This window comes from Opisthocomus hoazin, chromosome 19 (genome assembly GCF_030867145.1).
Source record: "Opisthocomus hoazin isolate bOpiHoa1 chromosome 19, bOpiHoa1.hap1, whole genome shotgun sequence".
NCBI lineage: Eukaryota > Metazoa > Chordata > Aves > Opisthocomiformes > Opisthocomidae > Opisthocomus > Opisthocomus hoazin.
The window spans coordinates 11,332,106-11,356,297 of NC_134432.1; the positions used below are offsets into that span (position 1 = coordinate 11,332,106).

At 64.4% G+C, this 24,192-nt stretch overlaps 1 protein-coding gene across 3 annotated transcripts; it reads left to right on the forward strand.

Moving 5' to 3' along the window:
- SH2D3C (SH2 domain containing 3C) lies at positions 1–24,163 on the forward strand. Of its 3 annotated transcripts, XM_075439094.1 has the most exons (12): positions 1–68; positions 2,179–2,824; positions 7,351–7,390; positions 17,524–17,652; positions 17,933–18,381; positions 19,921–20,045; positions 20,361–20,938; positions 21,144–21,259; positions 21,432–21,603; positions 22,367–22,478; positions 23,119–23,325; positions 23,463–24,163. In XM_075439094.1, exons 1-12 carry the CDS (start codon positions 29–31, stop codon positions 23,636–23,638), a joined length of 2,790 nt encoding a protein of 929 aa, XP_075295209.1. In that variant the 5' UTR covers positions 1–28; the 3' UTR covers positions 23,639–24,163. The 3 variants fall into 3 exon arrangements, with proteins under 3 accessions (XP_075295209.1, XP_075295210.1, XP_075295211.1); XM_075439095.1 differs by lacking the exons at positions 1–68; positions 2,179–2,824 and adding an exon at positions 3,948–4,005; XM_075439096.1 differs by lacking the exons at positions 1–68; positions 2,179–2,824; positions 7,351–7,390 and adding an exon at positions 11,420–11,549.
- Positions 24,164–24,192: the final 29 nt, after the last annotated feature.

The following is a 24,192-nucleotide window of genomic DNA, read 5'->3' on the forward strand; positions in this document are numbered from 1 at the left end:
GTCCCTGCGGCCTCCGACCAGCACGGCCATGGCCGAGGGCCAGAAACGAGTGGGCTTCAAGAAATTCAGTAAGTGTCCGGGGGATGGGGTGGGCGGGGGATGGGGTGCTCACCTGGAAAACCCAGCGGGGAGGGGGGATGTGTAAGAGTGAGTGTGAGCGTGAGTGTGAGTGTGTGCTGACACGCTCCCTGGGTCACCCCCACCCAGGGGTGTTTGGAGCCGAGACAGGCTCTGCTCTCGTTAGGAAGCTTGTCGGGGTGAGGGGCTTTGGGGGTTTCCATCCCCAGGGCTGGCGGAGAGCCCGGGTGCTGTTGGCTCGGGAGCTGGGTGCTGGGACTGGGACCAGTCTGCTGCAGCCCAGCCCTGCGCCGGGTGCCAGGAGGCACCAAGGGGGGTTGCACCATGGGGTTTGGGGGTCTTCACTCCCCAAATCACAACCTTCAGGGTGCACGGCTGGGGGTGCAAGCCGGTGCCGGGGGCTGGGGGTGGCCAGGCCCCCCACCCCAGGGTGCTCCCGCAGCACAGGGACGGCGGTGACACGGCGGAGCCGGGGTGGGAGCCTGGGAGCGGCTTCCCTTCAGCTGCTCTCGGAGGAAGCGCTGGGTGCCCACTGGGACCGAGCTCTGCTCTTTCTCACAGACCTCGGGTTTCCCCCAGAGCCCCGGGAGGCGGCTGCAGTGGCCTTCACCCCGCTTCCCAGTGCTGGGCTGCGTGGAAGCCGGCCCCTGCTGCCGCTCTCTGCATTCCTGCCACGATGGTGGCGATGGGGGGCAGCCGGTCCCTCTGTTTCCCCAGGACCCTTCCACTGGCAAAACCCACGGCCCCGTTCCAGCTGGGATTTTCCTTTGCGATGGACAGCGGGAAGATGGGGATGTCCAAGGCATCGGCTTTCCCACCAGCCAGCTAGCAGTGGAGGACGCTCAGACCCCGAGGGGATGTATAACCCAAAGCAGTTTTGCCTTTAACCGTGTCCAGGCCACGAGGTTTCTGCCATGCAGAAGGGCTCTTGGGCCGCTGCAGCCCCTCGCGTGGCCCTTCGCTCTGTCCGGCTGCGGGGATGCCCGGTAGAGCCCATGGATGGTGGCGGGAGATGGGGGTGCAATGGCCGAGCGGCCCCGGACGCCCGGTTCCTTGCACAGCGCTGCCGCAGCGTGCCGCTTCCTGCCACGGTGCATTCGCCGTGCCCGGAGGGGAAGAGGCTTTGCAGAGCCCCACGGCAGCGTAAACACTGCAAAACCCCCAGAACCACCCAACGCACCAGGGCTCCGGCAGCGACGCGCTGCCCTGCAGAGCTGCGGCCGCAGCCCCCTTCGCCCCGCGTGCCACCATCCTCGTGCTGGCACCGGCCCCGGCGCGGGGCTGCACCGCAGCGGCACGCAGAGCCGAGCCGGGGCTGAGGTGTGAAATGCAGAGCCACCCGCCAGGGCTATAAATACTCCTCCGGCGAACGCTCTGCGCTCAGCGCTTGCAGGTGGCAGCTGGGAGCTGCGGGGAGGCTACGAGGGGCTGAGGAAGTGGGGACGTTATCAGCTGCCCGTGGCCGGCACTGCCACGCAACCGCTGCCAGGCCCCTCACCGATGGTCGGCTCCCGCTCTACCGAGCTGGCGAGGGACACACACACGTGGGGATGTCACGCGTGGCCGGGACCCCCATCCCCTGGGGAGATGCAGTGAGTCCGGTGGTTTCGTCCTGGGGAGGGCAGGGGGTATGGCCCGTGGGGCTGTCCCGAGGCTACCAGGACGGGCACAGCCACCAGCCCTGCCCGGAGTCCCCTGGGGGAAGCAGGGAGGCGGAGGGCGGGAGGAAGAGATTTGAAGTTATTTCTCACACTGCCTGCTCGCCAGGGCCGGGTGTTTCTTTCTCCGCCCCTACAACTGCAGCGGGGAAGCGCAGTCGCTAGATTTGCCAGGGCACGGGCGAGGTTTCCTCCCCGAGGGACCGGGACAGACCTCCCGGGGTCCCGACAGAGCCCTGAGCAGCATCACGTACACCCCAGGCCACAGGGACGTCACGCTGGGCGGGGACCGGAGACACGGGGTGTGACGGGGCTGACACCAAGCTGCATCACGGCGCAGTGCCCTGTGCCCACCCCAACCCGGGACCAGGCCCCCCGGAACCCTCCACCATCACGTTGCGCCCGCAGTAACCCCACACTCATCTCCCCTCTCTTGTGACAGAGTTTTTCAAGTTCAAAGGCTTCGGGAGCCAGAGCAGCATCATCCGCTCCTTCACCCTCCGGCGCGTGTCCGTGGCCCCCAGCGCTCACGAGAGCCTGGCGCCGGGTCTCCCTCCTCCCCACGGCTTCCTGGCCGTGCCCTTCGACAGCACCCAGGATGATCTCAACACCATGCCCAAGAGCCCCGGCCCCTACGCCCGGTCATCGGACATGTACAGCCACATGGGCACCATGCCCAGGCTGAACCTGGGCAAGGCAGGGAAGAGCCTGGGCAAAGCCAAGAGTAGCCAGAGCTGCCGGGAGAAAGGGAGTCCCAGCGACAAAACCCCCCGGACAGCCCCGCTCCCCAGCCTCACGTCCCCTGAGATGCCCAGCACCCCTGAGCCGGGCACGGACTCACCTTCAGCCGCTGGGCACGCAGAGCGGGAGGAGGAGGCGGCTCAGCCCATGGACACCCCGGGGGCAGCGATGGCTGGGACAGACCAGGAACTTGTGGGGAACGTCTCCTGCCCCAAGACAGAGGCACTGAGCTCCAGCGTGGCCCCGAGCTCCAGCGTGGCCCCAAGCCCTGTCACGGCAGCGGAGACCACCAACGGGGATCTGCTGGAAAAGGGGCAAGAGCATCCTGGGAAGAGTTCCCCAGACAGGTACAGCCACGTTGGGTTTGCTCTGCCCTCCACTGGGACCCCATTCCTGCCCCCCCGGGGCAAGGGGAGGGTGCTGGGACACAGCGGGGTCCCTGCGGTGCCCCCCCCTCGCCCGCAGTTCCAGCGGGATGCACCTGGCCGGCGGCACGGCACGGCCCGAGCGCTCCGCACCGCGGCCAGGTCAGCGGCTCCATGGGAGCGAGGTTTCCTGTGGGATTTCTGCTCCCTCCCGTTTCCGGACAGGGTGGAAATATCTCATGGCCCGGCTCAGCCCCATCGTCCCTTTGTCCTGCCGGCAGCTCCGTTCCAGCGCCGGGACACGCTGCGGAGAGCTCAGACCTGTGCCGTCCCAGCCTCCTCCACCTCTCACTCCCCTCTTTTCCACTCCCTCCATCCCTCTCCCCTCCCCCAGCAGCACTGCCTTCCTCAAGGCACAGGGCAAGCCCCAAAACCAGTTCCCCCTGCCCCATTTCCATCACCTGCCAGTAAACACCCACTCCAGACACAAACCCCCCACCCTGGGCACAAACCCCCCCCTCTGGGGGAACGTGGGCGCTCAGCCCTCTTGGATAAAGGTTGGCTTTGTTGGAGGGTTTTGACCTCAGAATCAACGAGAGGGCTTTTTACCCCCCGCCTGCCCATCACCTGGGCGTCTCGGCATGATGGGCCAAACACGTTCCCAGCTTGCATGGGACTGGGGGCACGGGAGGAGGTGCTGGCCCCAGATTTCTCCCCAAAATGAGGTCTCATCGTGCCAGCCCTTCCCGAGCCCAACCCTCCTCTCCTATCACCCCCGTCGCGCTCGGGCAGCCCCCGACACCCCTGTCCCCGCCCCCGCTTCCCTGGGCCGGGGTCTCCTGCTCCCGGTGCTAAGCGTCTGGGAGGTCCGGGTGGCCCCAGGAGCGGGGTGAGGAGGAGGAATTCGTGCTGGCGGTGGGAACCGGGCTGTGCCGGCCGCACATTCCTGCCGGCCACGAAGGGAGGGCCGGAGGAGGGCTGGGACGGGAAGGAGGAGGGTCCGCCACCGCCTTGCGCGCCCCAAAGTCCCAACGCTCAGAGCAGAGCAAGGCGGGAGATCGCCCGGGAGAGCTTCTCCCTGTCCCGCAGCAGAGGCACTCGCCGAATCGCCCAGGGCCGATGACAGCGGTGGGCAGGAGGTTTCCCACCCCGGGACAGGGCAGGTAAGGGGACCTGGCCCCCCGGCCGCCCCTCGCACCCCGGCACCGCGGAGGGGATGGGGAGGGAGAAGCTGGGAAGGGGCTTTGCTTGGGGCGGGCACAGAGCTTCAATGCGGGTGATGCCGGAGCTGCCGCTCGGCCGCCAAGGCCCCCGGCCCCTGGCCGGCGTTTGCTCATGGAAAGAGCGAGCGCATCGGCTGCGGCTGCCGAAACCGCAGTCAGACCCGGCGCCAGGGCCGAGCGGCTCAGGGGCTGTGGCTGGCTCGGGGGGCTCAGGGGCTTGGGGGGCCGGCGGCTCTGCCACGTCCTCCGGCGAGCGCAGAGCCCCAGCGGTGGCGGAGGGTCCCCACAGAGGGTGCGCAGGGCTCGCCCGGACCCTCTGTCCCCCAGAATTAACTTAGATCCCAGGCCAGCGTGGCTGGGAGCCAAGTGGCAGGGAGACGTGTGTGGGTCACCCGGGTGTCTTGGGAATGGGGAGTGGGGACTTAGGTACCCAAAAATCGGGGGCCAGATGCTCTTTTGCATCATCTGGGGCTGCCATGATGATGGGCATAGTCACGATGTTTGCCAGGGAAACTGAGGCACGAGAGTGACCAGAGGAGGACTTGGCATCAGGGCCATTTCTGCCCCTCCATGCCCTGCTCGCAGCCCCTGCCATGGCCCCTGGCTCGGGGAGCAGCCGTCTGCCGGAGCCGTCCCCATGGCCGGGCAGGCGGAAGCAGGACCGGGATAGTGCCGCGGCCCAGCCCTTCCTCCTGCGCAGGCACTTCCCTGGGGATGGGGACAGCCTGTTCCCAACAGGCCACGGCAGGGGATGGGGACGGCTGCCTGGCACAGGGCATGCCCGTGCAGGGAACCAGCATGGCCCTGTGGCACGTTTCCACTTGCCCCCCGCCAGCAGCATCGCTGGTGAGGACAGACCCCAAGGCCGGGTGGGCTGAGGATGCCAACGCATGGGAGGGCGTTCCCAGGGACGGTCCCTGAAGGATCAGGCCCCCGAGGTGGGGAATTGCGCTGCCGTGGGACAGGGAGCAGCACCCAGCCCGTGGAGCTGCTCGGAACAAGGTGGTGGCCGTGGCCGTGACTCTGGCAGCGACACGGTGACTAACGGGACATGACCCGCAGGCAGGTCACGGAGCGGACGTGACTCGACTTCCCCCCACGTACAGTCGTACGCAAGGGATGGGAAACGCCGCTTCCCGCCAGCAGACCCCTCTGGCAGCACTGCCAGCCAAAGCCTCGAAGGAGGCAGCTCTGCAGAGGGGGAAACTGAGGCACGAGGTGCCAAACGTGGTGTCCCAAGACAAGCAGCCCCTGTGCTCCAAACTGGGGCTGGACCCACACCATCACCCCGTCCCGTCCCCAGCAGCTGGCCTGGAGCTTGGCACCCTTGCAGGTCACTGCGCTGCCTTCCCGAGCCCCAGAGCAGCAGCAGCCACCTCACTGAACCCCCACTCCCCGGGGCCACTGCAGTAGCACCAGGTCCCAGGGGCTTGGCCGCGGCTGTGCTCCAAAGGCAGCCCTGGAATTTCTCCCAGGCTTTCAACTGCCCCCAAAAATGCCGTTTCCTCCAGGAATGTGCAGAACCAGGGGGCTGCGGGCGCCCAGCCCCCCCTGGCCCCAGCTGCTGCCCCTCCCCAGCGCGGGAGCCCCCCTGCCCGGGCCCTCGCAGCATCTCCCAGCTGCTCCCATGCTCCCGGTTTCCTGCCCAGAGGCCCCCCGTCCTCCCGCCGGCTTTTCTCACGGCTCTCGCAGCACCAGGCAGCTCTCTGCGGCCGTGTGAAAGGCAAACAGGCTGCGGAGCCAGCGCCAGGGTGGGCAGGCAGCCCGCAGCTGCCCAGGGGAGTCGGGGTCCGTCCCCCCTCCCAAATGCTCCTTCTATGGTTTTCACCCCAAAAAAGCATTGGCTTGATTTGCAGCCCCTTTTCTCCTTACGAGCTGCGCAGCAGGGGATGTGGTTTCGGCAGCGGGGGCTTGGAGGAGCGGGGCTCATTCGCTGCGGGGTCGGACACCCCACGCCTCCCAGGGAGTTCGCACCGGCCCCGGCAGAAATGCCACGGGGGTCGCCCAGCGCAGCCACGTCTGGCAGCAGCCACTTCTGCCATCCCTGCTTCCCTCTGGGCAACTGATTCCTGAGCCACCAGGCAGCATCACCAACCTGCAGGGACTCCACAGAGGAGGAATTTTCCTCCCCAGGGATGCCACCGGCGTAGGTTTGTGTGCAGGACCCTCAGCAGCAACCAGTACAGGAGGGGGGGTCCAGCCATGGTACAAGGTGGAGTGGGGTGGCTCCTGGCAGGGAAGGGACATCCCGGGGCTGTGACACCCTCGGATTTGGGTATTTCTCAGTTGCCCTTGCAGCCTGCCATCCCAGGGCCCTTGCCGCAGCCCTGTGCTCGGGCAGGTGACCTTGGTGAGCGCTGGGATGCCCACTCTGAACTGGGGAGGTAACAGGTATTGGGATCTGGTTAAAGAAGTCTGGATTTTTGTATTTTATTCTGAAAGGTGAGACCTCGGGGTAGCACATCCCAGCTCAGGCTGTTACAGCCTCTCTGTCTTTGACCTCTGTTGTTCCCCTTGGACTCTGCCATACAGACACACACCTCAACCCACAAGAGCACAAAAAGCAGCAGCAGCATTGCTACACGCTCAGGAAGGAGCAGGGGTTGTCTGTGTCTCCCATTAAATAGTGCCAAAGAAGCTGCCAGATCAGCTGCGCCTCAGGGTTATTGGGCTGGTTGTCAGTAGGGCTAAGAGTGAACACGCCGCTAAGGAGAAGGGGAGTTTCTGTCGCCTGTGTGCTGGGAGGGCCAGTCTTGCAGCCGCAGCCAAGACATTGCAGTTCACCCTCTGGCTTCAGTGGGGTTTCTGCGGGGCTGGACGAGGCTGGAGAGAAACAATCAGAAATGCTTCTCAGCGCGGCGTGTCCCAACAGCCGCCTACCGGGAACACAGCTCTGCCACGGAACAGGGCGCGGGGCCCCCCGCCTCGGCACTCACCCCCCAGCACCGTGACCAGCAGGGACCCCAGCCTGGCCGCTGGGTCCCCCCGGCTCAGTTCACACAATCCCAAGCCGATTTGGGGAGAGATCCTCTAAAAAGGCCTCGTTCTTCCCTGATCGCATTAGGGAGGCTTAGCCCTGTGCCGAGAGCGGGCACGGAGCGGGCAGGAACAGTGCTGGGGCCCTGGGAACCTCTCCCAGAACCGCAGCCATGCTCTCGGCCCCGTGGCAAGGCAAGGGGCACAGAGCCCCGCTCCCCCCAGCTGTGCCACTGCCGCCTTTGACCTGACTGTCACGACTTACCGCCCTTTACTTATGTATTTACTTCTATTTCCCCTTCCTTCTAGCCATCACGATGGCCTGGAGTCCGGCAGTGAATACGTGAAGGTAAGACGCCGAGCGCGATCACAGCCTGCCCCAGCCAGGTGCCAGCGGTGGCCCCAGGGCTGGTCGGGTCCTACACTAGCGGGGTGCTCAGCTCTGCACCCCTGTCCCACCACCTCCTCCAGGCTCCCTCTTTGGCCCTGGAAGAAATTCCCTGCCAGAAACGGCGAGCCCAGAGGAGGCACAAACCTTACTCGGTCCCCCTCGATGCCGCTCCCACGGGAGCTGCCCGCGGTTCGTGCTCCCCATCACTTGCAACCGCCGCAGTCGCAGGGGCAGCCTCCTCCCTCCGCCCCCGCGTAAAGAAACGGAAGGGTTTGAGCCACTTTCGTGGCTGTCACATGAAAGTCGGTGTAAATCTCTCCAAATCTCTTGCTTATCCTCCAGCAAGCTATTAACATTCCTGAGGACTCTTCATGTCTGGCCAGAAATTCATTAGCAAGGCGCCTGGCTCCGGAGGAGAGCGGGCCCTTTAACAGGAGGCTGCTGGCACGACGGGAGCCGGGCAGGCGCAGAGGACCGGTGGCAGGGATGCTGTGTGCTTTGGGGATGGAGCACTGAAAACCTGCCTGGGTGGACACCACCATGCGAGGGCCTTTGGGGAGTCTGTCTGAGGAGGGCTGGAGCCTCCAGGGTCTGGTTGCCCGACGGGGATGTAACACCGCTGGGCAGATGTGGTTGTCGAGAAGTGACTTGAGGTGCCCAGCTTGGGTGGGGTAATTAGTACAGAGCCCTGAACCTTCATCTTCTGGACTTTGGGTTCTCAATGGCAGCTGTAGCCAGACACGGAAATGTGGGGACCCCCCCGTGGTGGGCCCAGCCGGCAGGCTCAGGAGGGAGCCGGCTGGACCCTGAGCTCATCTGCTCCTGCTGACGGGGGTCACCCCGCTCCGGGCCCAGCCCTGGGGCTAACGAGGACCCTGCGGGCTGGCTCGGGCACCCGGCAGCCTCTGGGCAGCGGGGTCAGATGTGGCTTTTTGACCCGTAGCGGAGTGATCTCGCAGGTGGGCTGTTCCTCCTCTCCTCTTCGTCTGGCCGCATGGGACTGGCAGAGCAGGACCTCGCAGGGCTGGAAGCGTGTCGGGTGCGGAGCAGCCAGGCTCCGATGGGAGCGGCGAGGCTCCAGCTGGGCTTTGTGGGTACAGCCCTGGCGTGGGACACCTTGGGATGAGCAGGAAAGCTCCTGCTCACACAGGAAAGTCCTACAAGGGCAAGGAGGTGGTGAGGGGCTGAGCTGGGTGGTCTGGGGTGTTTTCCCTCGCGCTGTCAGCGTGTGTGCCCAGAGACGGGTGCGTTTTACAGCTCGTGAGTTAGCAGACTGAAACAACACAGGCGTGGAGCACTGGGTATGGCTTTGCCTTTGGGATCAGGTTCTTTTTGGTGAGCTGGGAGAATTCCCTACTCTCCAGGCAGATCCCCAGACCTGAGCTATCTGGTTTTTATTTCTCGCCCATCCCCGTGGCATCCAGCCACGGCCCGTGGGCTGTGATTTATACGCCACTTCCCTTTGGTCACGGAAGCAGCTGACGGCTGCAGTGACAGCAGCTATTTTAGTCAAATAAGTCATTATCTGGAGTGTGAGCGACCGGGATGATGGGGGCACTCCAGCTGATTGCAGGCGCCGTGCCTGGCTGGGAGCCCGTGCGGCTGCGGGGTGCTCAGCACCCGGCAGCGTTCGGCCCCGGGGCCTGCGGGATTCCGAGCGGGAAGGTGGCTGCTGTGGCTGGGATTCCTCAGGAGCACGGGGGGACGGGGCTGGGACCCACCACTGGAATCGGTCCTCGCTTTGTGTCTGGGAGGGAAACGAGCAGAGGGGAAACACCGCTGCAGGGGTGAGTGGAGGAAAGGCAGGAAGAAAAGAACTGGTGAAGGAGAGTCAGGAGGAGGGAGAGGACGCGCTGCAAAGCCCTGGTGAGCAAAGGCTCACGGGCAGGTCTGTGTCCAGATGGGCACCAAGGAACCGCCAAACACAAGCCCTTGAGCTCCAGCCACAAACTGGCCAGGGCCAGCTCTCCCGTCATTGAGCCTGCCATGATCAGTGGTGCAACCAGGAGCTAGGGAGGGTCAGAAAGCCAGGATCAATAAGCACCAGATAATTAACATGCTTTAGTAACAGCCTAAGGGTTGGTGTTCCCAAGCTGCCTGGGGTATCCGCACGCCCAGCTCCATCTGCTAACATCCCAGCCAGCCTAGGCTCGGCCCTCGCGCCGGTGAAGGAGCCGCAGAGTGGCGTTGCCCTTCGGGAGGGCAGCAGCCGGTAAAGCCGTCGTGCGTCCCCGCGAGAGCTCGGCCGGGGGTTTCCAGCTTCCCCCCGGCATCGCCCTGCAGCACCCCGCGAGCCTCCTGCTCGCCCCCTCAGCAAGCGCCTCGGAGGGAAACCACGGAGCCCGGTGCGGGGGAGAAGCCTTGGCGGGAGGATGATTCACCGTCCTCGGCTCCTTTCGGAGTAGCGTCTCCCCGTGCGCTGCCATCTGGTCCGTCCCTCAGCCCCGTGCAAGAGGAGAGGAGCAGAGCCCGTGCTCCCTGCCCATCCCGGCAGGGCTGCGGGCACCCATGGGACCCACCAGCACCCGCCGCCCTGCGTCCCCCGCCGCCGGCTGCGTGCCGCCCAGCTTGCTCCAGCCCCTCGGCCCCGTCCCACCGCAAACCCGCGCTGCTCTCCCCACTCCTCTCCCCAGCAAGCCCACGGGCACAGCGTGGGCCCGGCGAGTGCCTCGGGGCTCTCTTTGTTCTGCGCAGAGGAGCTGCTCGGGGACCCGTACCCCCTCCGCCCTGCCCGCTGCCTCGCCGCCGGGGGATGCGAGGGGCTCGTTCGAATTCATCGGTGGGGAGGCTGCAGGGTTCTGCAGCCCGCGGCAGCAGGAACACCTCCCCGTGCTCACAGCACCCCGTGGGCAGGGTGCAGCGGGAGGCACGGGGGGGTCTCTGGGCCAGGACATGCTTTGTGGGTGGGAGCGTAAAGCCCCCTCGTTACCAAAACACGGCCAAATTCCGGCCGTGCCGGTGCGGGACGGAGTGGGAGGGAAACCGGCGGGGTGCTGCGGGAGCCCCTGCGCGTCCCTGGGCGCAGGGCAGGGCGCCGGCAGTGGGTTCAGGCAGGGATTTGGGTTTTTTTTTTTCCCCAAGAGTCAGGGCTGGAGCAATGCTTTGAGTCATCAGCGCTGCCTCGCACATCCCATACGTGAAACCGTGGCCTTAATTAAACCAAAGCGGAGCCTTAATTAAACACAACCCGGAGACGGCCTACGCGGGAAGCAGGCAGCCGGCTCCCCGCCGCGTGTGGCGGGCGCTGGTGTCTCCCCCGAGAAAGGCATCGCCGGGGTGGGGGTGAAGGAAGACGGAGTGGGCGAGAGGGGACGCGGCCGTCCCTGACCCCTGGGCGTCACTGGGGAGGGTAGGTGGCTTGGGGATGGGGAGACAGGGGCTGCCGGGTCCCCTCGGGGTGCCGGGGCCCCTCAGAGAAGCCAATTTCTCTTGGGCACAGGCAGCCGGGGTTGCTGGTTCCCCTTGGGGGTCTTGGTCCCCTCAGGGCGCAGGCAGCCAGGTTGCTGGGTCCCCTCAGGGGTGCCAGGTCCTCTCAGAGGAGCTGGTTCCTCTCAGGGGTGCTGGGACCCCTGAGGGCGCAGGCAGCCAGGTCCCCTCTGAGAAGCTGGTTCCCTTCAGGGGTGCTGGGTCCCTTCAGGGGTGCCGGGGCCCCTCAAAGAAGCCAATTTCTCTTGGGCACAGGCAGCCGGGGTTGCTGGTTCCCCTCGGGGCTCCTGATCCCCTCCGCAGCGCGGGGTCCCCTCTGAGGAGCTGGTTCCCCTCAGGGACGCCGGGTCCCCTCGGGGCGCAGGCAGCCGGGGTGCGGGGTCCCACCCCCGACGCGGCAGTGCCGCCGCTGCCGTTCCCCCGGGTCGGCGGGGGCGGGGCGGGCGGCCCCGCGGGGCGGGCCGGGGCGGAGCCTTCGGGCCGGGGCCGCCCCCCGCCGCCGCCAAGGGATGAGGTAATCGGGGAAGCGGCTGAAATTGAAGCCCGCCGGCGGCGGCGGTGCAGCCCGGGCCGGGCCGGGCCGGGGCAGCCCGGGCCGGGCGCGCCCGCCATGACGGAGCGGTGCAGCCTGTGGAGCGCCCTGTCGGCCGCCGCCTGCTGCTTCTACCGCGGCTCCTTCATGCAGGTGCAGGTGAGCGGGGCGGGGGGGCCGGGGCCGGGCCGGCTGCCCCGCGCTGGGCGCGGAGACCCCCGCGGTGCCGCCGGGCAGCGGCTCCGTGCGCCCGGGGGACGGCGGGAGGGGGGGACGCGGCCCGGCCCCCGGCCCCGCCGGCGGGGCAGCTCCGTCCCCGGGGCGAGGGGCGGCCTCCCCGGGGAGCCCCGCTGCGGGGGGAGCCGGGGCGCGGGGTGCAGCGCGGGGCTGCACCCAGGGCCGCGGGCACCCCAGCCCAGCAGGCAGGCACCAGTCTCCGAAGGGAGCCCTCGCCTAGGGCACCGTCCCTCAAAGCCTCGCCGGGCGCGGGGGGCAGAGCCGGCCCGGCTGAGCGCTCCGCTCCCGGGTCTCCCCACGCACAGGTCCGACCGGTGGGAGAGAGCCCGGAGCCATCTGTCACCTGTCCGGTGCGCTGCCAGCCCCGCCGCTGTCTGGGCACCACTCTCCGTGTCCTATTTTTGGACTCGGGCATTTGCGCAGGAGGGGCACGGCGCTGGGAATCGGTTCCCTCGTTTACCAAGTTAGAGAGCAAAGGTGTTTAGGGTTGCAAGAGCCAAGCGGGCTCAGGTCTGAAGCAAGAGCTGTAGTGCGCCGCAAGTTAGAAGGGAGCTGGCAGCCAAGCGAGCTGGCAGCCTTGTTCAGCGCTCCTGCTGAGCGAGGTAGGTGCTGAGCCTCAGAGATTACGCTGGGTAAGACGGAGCCCAGAAGCAGCATTTCAAGTCTTGTCATGATTGCGGCTGATCTCAGCGCAAAGCCAGGGATTTTGATTGCTAGTGGGGGTGAAGCGGGAAAAGCAGAAGAGCTTCTCCCGGTTGTCCAAAGCCCACTGAGCAACACGGGTGGGATGTGCCCTGGCACAGCAGCCTTTGGGCTGCAGATCGCAGGGGGTGATGAAGTGCTTCCAGAACAAGGGAGAGACAGGTGGGCGTCTGGCTCCTGTGCAGGGATGTGAGGGGGGGTGGAGGGCACTCCATTGCAACCCCAGAAAGAGTTAAAAGTGAATCCCTAAGTGCTCACCTGGCTCCACCAGATCTTTCACCACCTATTTGTGTCCAAGTGTGCCCAGCAAACACACACTGAAGTCCCCATGAATGACTGGAGCGCTTCCAGCTGACAGCCGCATCCCTGCTCACCGCCAATGGCAGTGCACCCAGCCTGGGAAGCACTGACATCATTTCTGGCCAATAGCAGCTCCGAAAAGGGATGCAGCAGCAGCCGCTGCCGCCGTCTTGGAGTGAGATAAGTAATATATAGATGGATGGAAATGTGTGTATACACACACCCCATCACTGCACTGGAGACCCGCTCCCCCAGGGCAGTGGTAGCACTGCCCTCCACCACCCCACTGCACAACCTGGGGCAGGTGTCCCACCTTTGAGCACCCAGATGTTCCTGGCCATTAACCCCAGCTGCACCCCACCCCTGCCAGCCAGACATAATTGCTCCAGAGCCGCCACAAAGGAACACAGAGCAGGGGAGAGGAGACCCTGGGGGTAGCCAGGACCACTCCTAGGAAGGGCTTTGAATGCCAGGACAAAGATCTCGAGTGAAGGTCTGCCTGCAGTGGGGACTAGCAGAGATGTGACATACCTAAGAGGTGCCTTCAGTCACCCATGGGGTGGACAGACAAGCTGGTGCCTTCTCAGAGGCCATTTAGATGTCCAGTCATTGCAAGACAGGACAGAGGAACAAATGATTTATTTTTCATGTGAATATGAAGATCAGTAGGACATATTGGCCCACAGGAGGGCATGCAGACTAAGAGCAAGCCCATAACAACTTGAGGGTTGTTTGTGGTGGGATTTACTCATTGTGGTCCTGTGGGATGGGCTAACCAGGCAGTACCTGGCAGCTGGAGTGGCGAGCGCAGCAGTCCTGCACCAGGCAGGCACGCAGAGCGGCTCTTGGGTTTGCTGTGATGCCGACTGTCTCGACAAGGATGTCTGCTCTGAAACACTTCACTGAAGTAGCCCATTGCCAGGTACGGAGGAAGTGGAGAAGACCCCCCACACGATTCTGGGGCTTTCCCCATACACCTGCTCCCAAGGGCTTGTTACTCCATTTCCTCCCAGTCCTGCTTCCCAGTCCCTGCAGCTGCTCCGGCAGCCAGAGCAGGGGTGGAAAACTCCAGAAGGGACTGGGATTTCCCTAGCAAGGGTCCCAGCACAGGGCGGGCAGCACGAGAGCAGGAGGGAGAGCAGATGCGCTCGGTGCCCTGAGGTTAGTCAGATGTTATCAGCAGAGGAGTGGGGTGGGGTGTGAGTACACCTTGCTCTCCAAGCTGACTTCATCCTCAGCTGCGACTCCTCCAGATCTGGGAGGAGAGAGCAGGAAAACTGACTGCAAATCACTCCTGTTTCATCAGATTACCTTTGCAAGCAGAGAAAGCCAAATGCCAGCTTTTGAAGCTCAGCTTACACCAGGCAGAGCAACAGCTGCTGTTTTACATGGACCACAGCTGCCAGCACCCTCCATCCCCTCAGCTCTTGCCCTTCCACTGCCAGTTCCAGTCCTTGTCCTTGGCTGGGTACCAGAGACACTTCCTCCCCCAAGAAAGCAGCAGGGAGAGTCAGGGAAGCGAGCAGGGATGGAGAGCCCCAGGAGCTGCCTCCCCGTGGGGGCTGCCCCCCTTGCACGGCGGCACCAGCAGATTCCCCTGCCCCAGGACCCTGAAACAGCCCATCAGGGCGCTGAACATGACGGAGGAGCTCTCCTTTCTCCAGCCAAGCCAGCTTGGCTGCTGGTTGGGATTCCTCAAGCAGAGCTTGGCATCGTCTCTGGCAGCTCCTGAGCTGGTTTGTCTGGTGCTGCTGGTTCAGAGAACCGCTCTAACCCCTGTTTCTTCCCGCTCAGCTGGAAGAGGCCTTGGGGCTCTCCGTGCAGGAGGCCAGCACCACGCACTCGAGCTAGGCGCTTGTGGAAGTCAGGGCTTCTCCCCACACCCAACCCACTAGCATGCAAGACCTCATATCGGGCCGTACATCTCTCGATGCAGCTGAGAGCGCCAAGTGGTGCCCTTTTCAGCGCGGCGCTCAGACATCCGCTCACAGGCTTCTGACAGCGCCCGGCTGGCCCGCGCCGCCTTGCCACACCGTGCCGTGCCTCGGCAGCACCCGCGCCGCGGCACCCGGCCAGCTGGCAGCCTGCGAGCCGGCCTCCTCCGAGACACGCTGCCGAGCGGAGCAGAGGACAGTCGGTCGCTGCTGAAGGGCTCGGGGGCTGGAGGAAGCGCGTCCCTCCACAGCGCGGGGGTCTTTGGCACCAGGGGCTTGCGGCGAGCCCAGCTCCTGCATGGAGAGGGGAGCAGCCAGGTGATTCTGGCAGCAGCTACTGCATGTTGTAAGAGCGTGAGAGACTTACAAGGACCAGTCCTCAGAGGCGCATCGCAGCAAGGAAAAGGGCTCCCCGTGATCAGCCTGCTGCTGCCTCCCCAGCTGTCGTAGCCACACAGTCACTGCAAGCAGTGGCTTTTTGGTGGCCATGCAAATCCGGTGGGATCTCATGCCCAGCCGAGGAGCCAAGGGGACTGTGCCCTCCACATGGCTGGAGAAGGTGGATCACGGCACCCTCTGCTCACAACCGGCCTTCCTCCTCCCTCTGCAAGATGCAAAGCCTCCCTCGCCTCTCCCAAACTTCCCATTCTCTCCGCTAGCTTAGCACCTGGCTCCTGGCACAGACGCCAGCCGGCTGCTGCCCAAATCCGGGCTTGGAGACGCCGGGCGCTGCTCAGCTGGGTTTGTGTTTGTTATCCTGCGCATTTGCATGGGGAGGATTTGGGGGGAAAACCCAGATGTACAATGCTGAGCAGAACAGACGCTAATCCCTGCTCCGGGGGTGGCGAGGGCAGCGCCAGCTCCAAACCGCTCCCGGCTCAGCTCCAACAGCTTTAGCCTGCACAGACAGGAGAGGCTCCCAGGGGTCCCTCCCTGCCCCAGAGTCTGGGATGAGCCGTGCCACAGCCAAGGGTCCCCTACCGCCGCTCGGCCAAGCCCGCTCTGCTCAGTGGCAACGGATGGGTTGTCATGGAAACGGCATCTGCTCGGCCTCGGCCCCCCGGGAGGCAGCCGGACCTCGGCAGCATCCGCCGGCAACCATTTATTTTTAATAGGGTTCAGCAGAACCGGGTGGCTTTGTCTCCACAGGGCCCCAGAGCAGCAAGCGCTCGCCTCCCTGCAACCCTCGGTCAGGAGGGGACAACCACATTGGTTCAGGTCCCCACGGCTCCAGCGAGCGGGACCCTCTCACAGGGAGGATGAACCTGGTCAGATGAGCAAGTCTGAGTTCAGCTGTACTGTTTTCATCGGCTGCTTCCACTGTCCCAGCACCTTTTGACTGGATAGGAGCTGGGAAGGGAGGAACAGTGACAGGTCCAGGCTGGTGAGGGCAAGCCCTGGAGAGCACGGTCCATCACACTGGCCCCGTGCAGCCTCCTTCCCCCTCCCCAGCCTGCAGCAGGGTCCCCGGCACAGCATCACTGCCTGGCTTGGCTGATGAATGCAGCTACCGAAGGGGATGGGGCATCTCCCCAGGGGAGAGGGGGAACCTGGGGTCAGGCTCCTGCTGAGGGACTCAGTGGAGTCCCAGGAGCACCCCAAGAGTGGTGGGTACAAGGCAGGAGAGCAGCGCAGTGGTCTACACTTTCCCCTGCTCACAACTGCTAGAGGAGCAGAGGGAATCGATGTGAGTGCTGGGCAAAGGGGCCAGCTTCGGGGCAGGTTCCTTGGTGCGTTGGCATGGGGCTGCGGCCCCCAGCGCTCTGGGGAACCAGCTGCCACGCACAGCCAGTCGTGAGTGCCAGCCCGCTCCCCCAGCAGTGCCAGAGCGGTCTCAGCAGGGTTTCAAGCCCATGCCTGTCCTCCAAGATGCCAGCAGCATCCCACCGCAACAAGTGCCAGGGAGCTGGGCCAGCCTACAGTGCCTCCTCACGCTGGCACTGCCACCAGACACGGAGCCAGGCCACCAAGCCACCCTCCCTCATGTCAGCGGTGGGACAGGACACCCTGGTAGCCCCATCCAAGCTCCCTGGTCCATGGCAGTGGCACACACATCCCGCTTGCAGGGCACCACACATCTGGGAAGCGGGGTTAACCCAGGAGCCCTGGCTCCAGGCCCTGCTCCACCACGCAGCCGAGGCATCGGTGCTGGCACCACAGCAGGACTCCTCTCAAAGCCGCTGCGCCGACCCGGGGAACCGGCCTCGCGTGCGGAGCCCCGAGCCTGCGCTCGCCTCCCCAGACAAGCACCAGCTCCACGGTGCCGGCGGCTCGGCATCCTCAGCTGCCCGCTGGGAACGCCGGCCGAGCGGCAGGCAGGGAGCACGGCTCCTGCCCACGGGAGACGTGACTCCATCCCTTATCTGTCCGGGGGGAGGGAGGGGGCAAATTGCATCCTCCAGGCTCAGGTGCAGCAGTGCCAGTAAAAGCTAATTTCGATGCAGAAGGTTCCCTTTACATTTGTCATTACTATTCATGCCACCATCAGGCTACACACAGTGCGTTAACCCTTTGGAGGGGGGACTGCAGCGGATGTTTTGAGGAGGAATAATGCAGGTTTCCTCCTGGAGGAGCGCTTCCCGTGGTGGTTCGGCCCTGGAGATGTTTGAGAGGGAGCTGGCGTGGGTTTTCTCCTGCCCAGCCACACTCAGCTCTGAGCTGGGCCAAGGGGCAGCATGCCAGGGATGATGGGGACAGGCCACCAGGAGACCCTCCAAGTGCTCTTGGTGGCAGGACCTGACATCACCCCACCCACATCCTTTGCCACAAGCAGCGATCCTCACACACAGCTCCAAGTTACCTGTCCCCCAGGGACGGGTCTGCTCCTGGCAGGTGGCATCACCAGCGTCCATGCCACAGAGGGTCCCCTGGGAACCCTGCCAGACCATCCCAGGGTCACCCCTTCCCTCCCCAGGCCCGGCACTGCTGCACCAGCTGATGCTCTCTCCTCCTCTGTACAGTTCTCCAAGGAGAAATACATCCTTGACTCATCACCTGAGAAGCTTCACAAGGAGCTAGAAGAGGAGCTGAAGCTGAGCAGCACTGACCTGCGCAGCCACGCCTGGTACCACGGCCGCATCCCCCGGGAGGTGAGGAGGGGAAGGCGGGAGGGTCCGGGCACCCTTTGCTTGGGGAGAGCACCCTGAGGCCACACAGAACCACCACCCTGTCCTCCTGTGAGGCCTCTGGCGAGGGCTTCGTTAGCCCTGAGCCGCCTGTTTTGGCCATGGGAAATGCCCTCCTGCAGCTCAGAGCCCAGGGCAAGGGGAACGAGCCAGTGCCCCAAACACCACCCCAGTGGAGCATCCACCCATGGGCCCCGGTCCATCCAGCGTGGCTGTGCCTGAGCTGCTGCCCTGTCCCTGCCAGGTGTCAGAGAGCCTGGTGCAGAGGAACGGCGACTTCCTCATCCGCGACTCCCTCACCAGCCTGGGTGACTACGTGCTGACATGTCGCTGGCGCAACGAGCCCCTCCACTTCAAGATCAACAAGGTGACAGTCAAGTCCAGCGACGGCCATACCCGCGTCCAGTACCTCTTCGAGCAGGAGAGCTTTGACCACGTGCCCGCCCTCGTCCGCTTCTACGTGGGCAATCGCAAGGCCATCTCCGAGCAGAGCGGAGCCATTGTCTACTGCCCCATCAACCGCACCTTCCCTCTGCGCTACCTGGAAGCCAGCTATGGGCTGGCCAACGGCAAGCATGGGGGACCCCACAGCCCCGCCACCCAGAAAGGGGGGCACATCAAGAGGAGGAGCATCACCATGACAGACGGCCTGACAGCTGACAAGATCACCAGGGCTGAGGGGTGCCCGACCAGGTGAGCGCGCGGTCTCATCTCGGCTCAGCCGGGCAGAGGACCTGCCCCTGGGAGAAAGGCAGGGCCACACTTGGTCACCCAGTCCAGGATTACCAGCGTGTTAGGGCTTGTCAGAGCCAGGGAGCCGAGCCTTCCCAGGCAGATGAAGGGGGAGAGCCAGTCCCAGCCACAAAAAGGGTATTTGTTAATTTAGCTTTGAAGGACCTTTTTAGATTTAGAGCCCTTTCTGTTCAGCTGGAGCATTTGCAAAGAGTTACCAGCTGAAGGCCTGATGGGCAGGAGGAGACCAATGGAGCTGTGCTGATGGGGGTCTGCACAGCCCCTAGATCACAGCCTGATCTGCTCACGTTAACTGTGGAGCAGCTGGCTTCTCTGGAGGTGGAGAAGGAGGTTTCCTTCGCACGGCTTGCTTTCAGCAGCCCTGGGCTGCGCAGAGCCTGGTGGGGAAGGCAGAGCCACACACACATCCTCACACACAGCAGCAAAGGGGGGACCCATCAATTCCTGCCACCCCAGCAGGACACAGCCTGCCGCTGAACCAAACCGCTTTCTCACCGCCCCAACCTTCTCAGCCCAAGGGCAGGGTGAGAACACGCCAGCAGAAAAGAGGCAACCGACTATTATGGCAGGGGAAAGGAAAATACTCAGACTTCCAGGAGAGCATATGTGTTTCCAGAAGAAGAGCCCAGATCCATCAGTCTTTCCTCACCACTCACATTTTCCCCAAACCCCTTATCACCGCCACTGCCTTCCCCTCCTCCTCCCACCCCAGGGGCATGGCACTGACAACCAAACACATCACAGCAGCCCAGCCCCCACCCGTGGCAGGGAAGGCAGTGAATTACCTGCCGTGCCTCCTTGCAGCCCTCCCTGTGCTCAGCCCCCCAAGCACAGCATCCTTTACACCACCATTGGCACACAGTGTGCCCAGGACCGCCTTGCTTGCTGTGCAGCTCCCTGAGCACACACGCTGCGGCTCAGCAACGCAGGCACCTCACTGCCGGGCTCCGGGTCCAGCTTCCAGGCACTTTCACCTCTCTCCTAAGCTTTGGGTCAGAGCAACAGCTCACCCAGCCGCCCTGACACAGCTCTCAAGTGGAAACAGAGTAACCCACCCAGCATCAGATACCACCTTGCAGCACAACCCTCAAAAACGACCCCTCAAAAACCACCCCCTCACACTTCTTTGCCAGAGCCACTTCCCCAGAGCACCCTGCAGCCCTCCCTGAGCCCATCCCAGCCACAGTACCTTGGCATCAGGACACCCCTCTCTCCTGCTCCATACGATAAAGCTCCCCCAAGGCAGGGCTGTCTCTGCTTTATACAGGTGCTGACCCTTCTGCTCCCAGCTGCCTGCAGGGACTGCCCACTCATTGCTCCAGCTGAGCTCCTTACGGGTTCAGCTCCTGATGGGTAGTTGTGGAAGGAGGTGATGACCAGAGGGGAGGTGATGGGGCAGGAAACCCTCACCCCAGCCCCTCTGCCCTTGCCCGGGCCCTGTTTGCAGGGACTAACCTGCCCCGTCTGCCCCCTCCGCAGCGTGTCCCTGCCCCACCACAGAGACATCATTCGCAACTGCGCCGTCAGCGTGGACCAGATCCAAGACCTGCACTCCCCGATGTCCCCCATCTCCGAGAACCCAGCGTCACCTGCCTACAGCACGGGTAGGCATTGCCCCTCCATCCCCCTGGGGACGGTGGGGACGTGGGTCAGGCTGGGCTTGGCAGGGACCTGGGGGGAGGATGGGGCTGGCTGTAAAGACAAGCCCCCACGCCGCTCCCTGCAAGTGAAACCCCATCCGGCTCTGCACAGCAAAGAGAACTGTCATGGCGGAGGGCTCGAGCTGAGGACGGGACCTCAGCTGCGTCGTCGTGCGGCTGTCCCGGGGCAGCAGGGCGTCCCCGCGGTGCTGCACCCGTGGTCCCTATGCGTGTGCGCATCTCCAGGCTCTGATAACCGCGTCTCTCTGCTCCCTGCAGTTACACGGCTAAAGCCACATGCCTGCCAAGCGCCCGGGATTGCCCCGGCCTCTCCGGTCATAAGAAGGTCCAGCGAGCCCCAGCTGTGCCCGGGGAACAGCAGCAAACCTCTGCCAGACCCTGCCCACAGCACCCACTCGACTCCCTGCCACGGGTACGCCCGCGCCTCCCCCTCTCCCTCCGTGAACAGCTACAGCGACCCAGACACGGGGCATTACTGCCAGCTCCACCCCACCTCGCCCATCAGCAGAGACCGGCCAGCTCATGACATCAAGCAGCTGCCAACAAAGAGTTACGTGGAGAGGCTAAAGGTGGAGGAAGGACAGAGAGGGACTGTGGAGAACAGCTCTGGGGAAGCAGAGGCAGGGCAGAGGCTGAAAGGAGAGCTGGACTTCATGGGCTTTGTGCCCCCCACCATGGAGACAACTTCCTCCTTCAACCCTGCGGCCTTCCAGTCGCTGCTGATCCCCCTGGAGAACAAACCCCTGGAGATGGCCGTGCTCAAGAAGGTCAAAGAGCTGCTGGCAGAGGTGGACGTGAAGACGCTGGCCAAACACATCACCAAAGTGGACTGCCTGGTACGGCCGGGGCCAGGCGGGAGGGATGGGCACTGCTGCGCTCCGATGCTCTGGGTTGGCAGGGGACCGGGGCACCCTTGAGAACTGGAGCATCCCTGGTGGGCTCTGCCACGTCGTATCAGCCGGGGCAGGCGGATGCTAGGCTGGGGCAAGAGGCTGCCTCTCAATTAACAAAGGCCTAATCAGCTCTCACCTTTCTTGCCAGGTTGCCCGGATATTGGGTGTGACGGCAGAGATGCAGCGGCTCATGGGGGTGAGCTCCGGCATGGAGCTGCTCACCCTGCCCCACGGCCACCAGCTCCGCCTTGACCTGCTGGAACGGTACGGCACAGCGCGGCGGTGGCGAGCCCACCGGGCTGCCCGGCACGGCCCAGCCTGCCTCCCTGGGGTGTCCTCAGCTCGGCACGGGGGGGGGGGCCGCTGCACCTCCCGAGCCCCGGGAGCACCCCCAGCCCCCTGCGCTGACCCCGCTCTGCATCTCGCCCCACGGCAGGTTTCACACCATGTCCATCATGATCGCTGTGGACATCCTGGGCTGCACGGGCAGCACGGAGGAGCGGGCGGCCCTGCTCCACAAAACCATCCAGCTGGCCGCCGAGCTGAAGAGCACCATGGGGAACATGTTCAGCTTTGCGGCTGTGATGAACGCCCTGGAAATGACACAGGTACAGGGACGCTCCCTTCGTCCTCGTGGCCTGGGCTCAGTCCCCTCGCCCAGCGCACATCCCTCTCCCCGTGTCCTGCGGTCTCCGACACCCCTGGGGGTGGGAGAAGGAGGAAAATGCCCAGGGTAGGGAGGCTTGGGGCCACATCTGCTGGGGCGTAAGCAGGGAAGGGGAAGAGCAGTCCCCTCCGCGGAGCAGACAGCCCAGTCCCGCCGGGATCCGATTGTTTTTCGGTGGTTGGGCTTTTTGTTTTGTGCTGGGCTGCGTTCCTGGGAGGAAATGAATCTGCCCTCCGGTACAATACAAATCAGTCTCAAGGCTGTGGCAGCAGCGTCTCTGGGCCACACTGCTCCCTTTGGAAGATGAAAGGAGATTAAAATTCAGTTTTAAATCGAGCCCAGCTGGGAAGTCTTGCTTCCTGCCTGCACAAAGGAGGTGGAACGGCTGCCCCCTCCCTGCGTCTCATCTTCAAGGCCGCTGTGACACGGGGAGGCTGCTGTCCTGGGGCACGGGGAGGGGGGAGAAACCCTGAACCCAGCGTCGGTGCCAGGGCTGTGCCGTCTCTGGCCGTGAGCGCTGGTGGAGGAGGCTGTTCTGGGGAGCAGCAGGCACTGCTGTGTGCAAGGCTGGGGGCTGCGGCTCAGGGGACCAGGCGGTGACCCCGGGAGCACCCTGTGAGCCCAGAGCTCCAAGCCCAGGGGCTGCGCTGCCCCAGCACCCTCCATCTGCCCCAGCACCCTCCATCTGCCCCATCTACTTCTAGATCGCCCGGCTGGAGCAGACCTGGATAGTGCTGCGGCAGCGGCACACGGAGGGCGCGATCCTCTACGAGAAGAAGCTCAAACCGTTCCTGAAGAGCCTGAATGAAGGGAAAGGTAATGGGAGCAACTCCCCTCTGCTCGCCTGCCTGCTCCTCCCCGCTTCCTCCAGCACAGCCTTGCTAGAGGGGATGCATCTGAGAGCTCTGACCCTCTCCCAGCCAGCGCCAGACGCTTCCCCTCCAGCTGCTGATCCACCCCGGCACCCGGCAGGGCCCGTTTGGCCTCGGCTGCCCCTTCCTTCCCGAGGAAGCATTTCATAACTAAATAAAACCAGCAGCTGGGCACAGACACAGCTCAGCTGAGCCAAACCCTCGCGCTTGCGTGGCGGCGCATGCCAGCCGAGGGGACAGGGCGGCCAGTCGGGGGAAGATGAAAAGCCGCATCTCCCCAACACCCACTGCTCTGGGCTCTGCAAACCGGCTCCCCATCGCAGCCCCGGGAAACACGGACGCAGCCCGAGCAGGGACGGCAGCGTGCCCCTCCCAGCACAACCAGAAAGCCGGGCTGAGAGGAACTGGTGTCGAACAAGGCAATGGCCCTGGGCACAGCAATGGCAGAGCCACGGCTGCTGCTGCGCTACAGCTGAGCCTTCAAGCTGTGCGGCCACAGAGTGCTCCGCAGGCCTGGGGCAGGTGGGGAGGGGGACGCAGGGGCACGGGGCTGCGCAGGGTCCTCAGGGTGCCTCTCTCTGCAGAAGGGCCGCCGCTGACCAACACCACCTTTCCCCACATCATGCCTGTTGTGACTCTCTTGGAGCGGGACGAGGCTCTCACGGAGACCCCCGAGCCCTGGGAGACCACCGACAACGGCGTGGAGGTGGTCATGGCCCACCTGGAAGCGGCGCGGATGGTGGCCCACCACGGTGGGCTCTACCACACCAACGCCGAGGTGAAGCTGCAGGGTAAGCGATGGGGACGGCAGAGCCCCTTTCCCTCTGCCGCATTCCCAGCGCGTGGCTCCAGCCCAGCTCCAGACGGAGCATCCCGTGGGCACAGGGTCCCTGTCCCATCCCGGGGAACTGAGTCTCCCTCTCTGCAGGTTTCCAGGGCAGAGCGGAGCTGCTGGAGGTCTTCAGCACCGAGTTCCAGCTGCGGCTGCTCTGGGGCAGCCGCGGGGCCGAGAGCAGCCAGGCCGAGCGCTACGAGAAGTTCGACAAGGTCCTCACCGCGCTGTCCCACAAGCTGGAGCCGGCGGTGCGCTTCAGCGAGCTGTAACCCCCCCCAGGGCGGGCATGGGAGACCCCCCCCCAGCTCCCAGCCTGCCCCCCCAGCAGCTGTGGGGCAAAGGATGGGCCAGGTGCCCAGCACCAGGAGGAGGAGAGACGGCCCAGAAAGGCGCCGGGGCACGGATCAGCGACTGAAACAAAGAGGAGGAAAAGCAGCCCCCTCCCATCCACCGTCCACCTCCTCGGGGCATGGCAGGCCAGGGGGTCCGCACCGCTGCCCGAGGGACAGGGACGGCATCTGGGCAGGCCAGCGCTGCCGTCCGCCATCCATGACTACGCGGTGCCCCTCACCTCGCCCCTCCGTTTCGTTTCTCTCACATCTCCGTCTTGCCCACAGCCACTGGGGTCCCGCTTGTAAATACGTTTTCACAACCACTGCTCGATGTACAGACTTGTGAAGGACGGTTCTTGTTGTAAATACTGAGGCCCATTCATTTCGTCCTGTAAATACGTGTACAGATCTCACGGGTTTGGTTCCTACATACAATAAACTTTTATGCTGTCCTCGAGGGGATCCCCCGCCCAGTCGGTGTCGTTTGAACC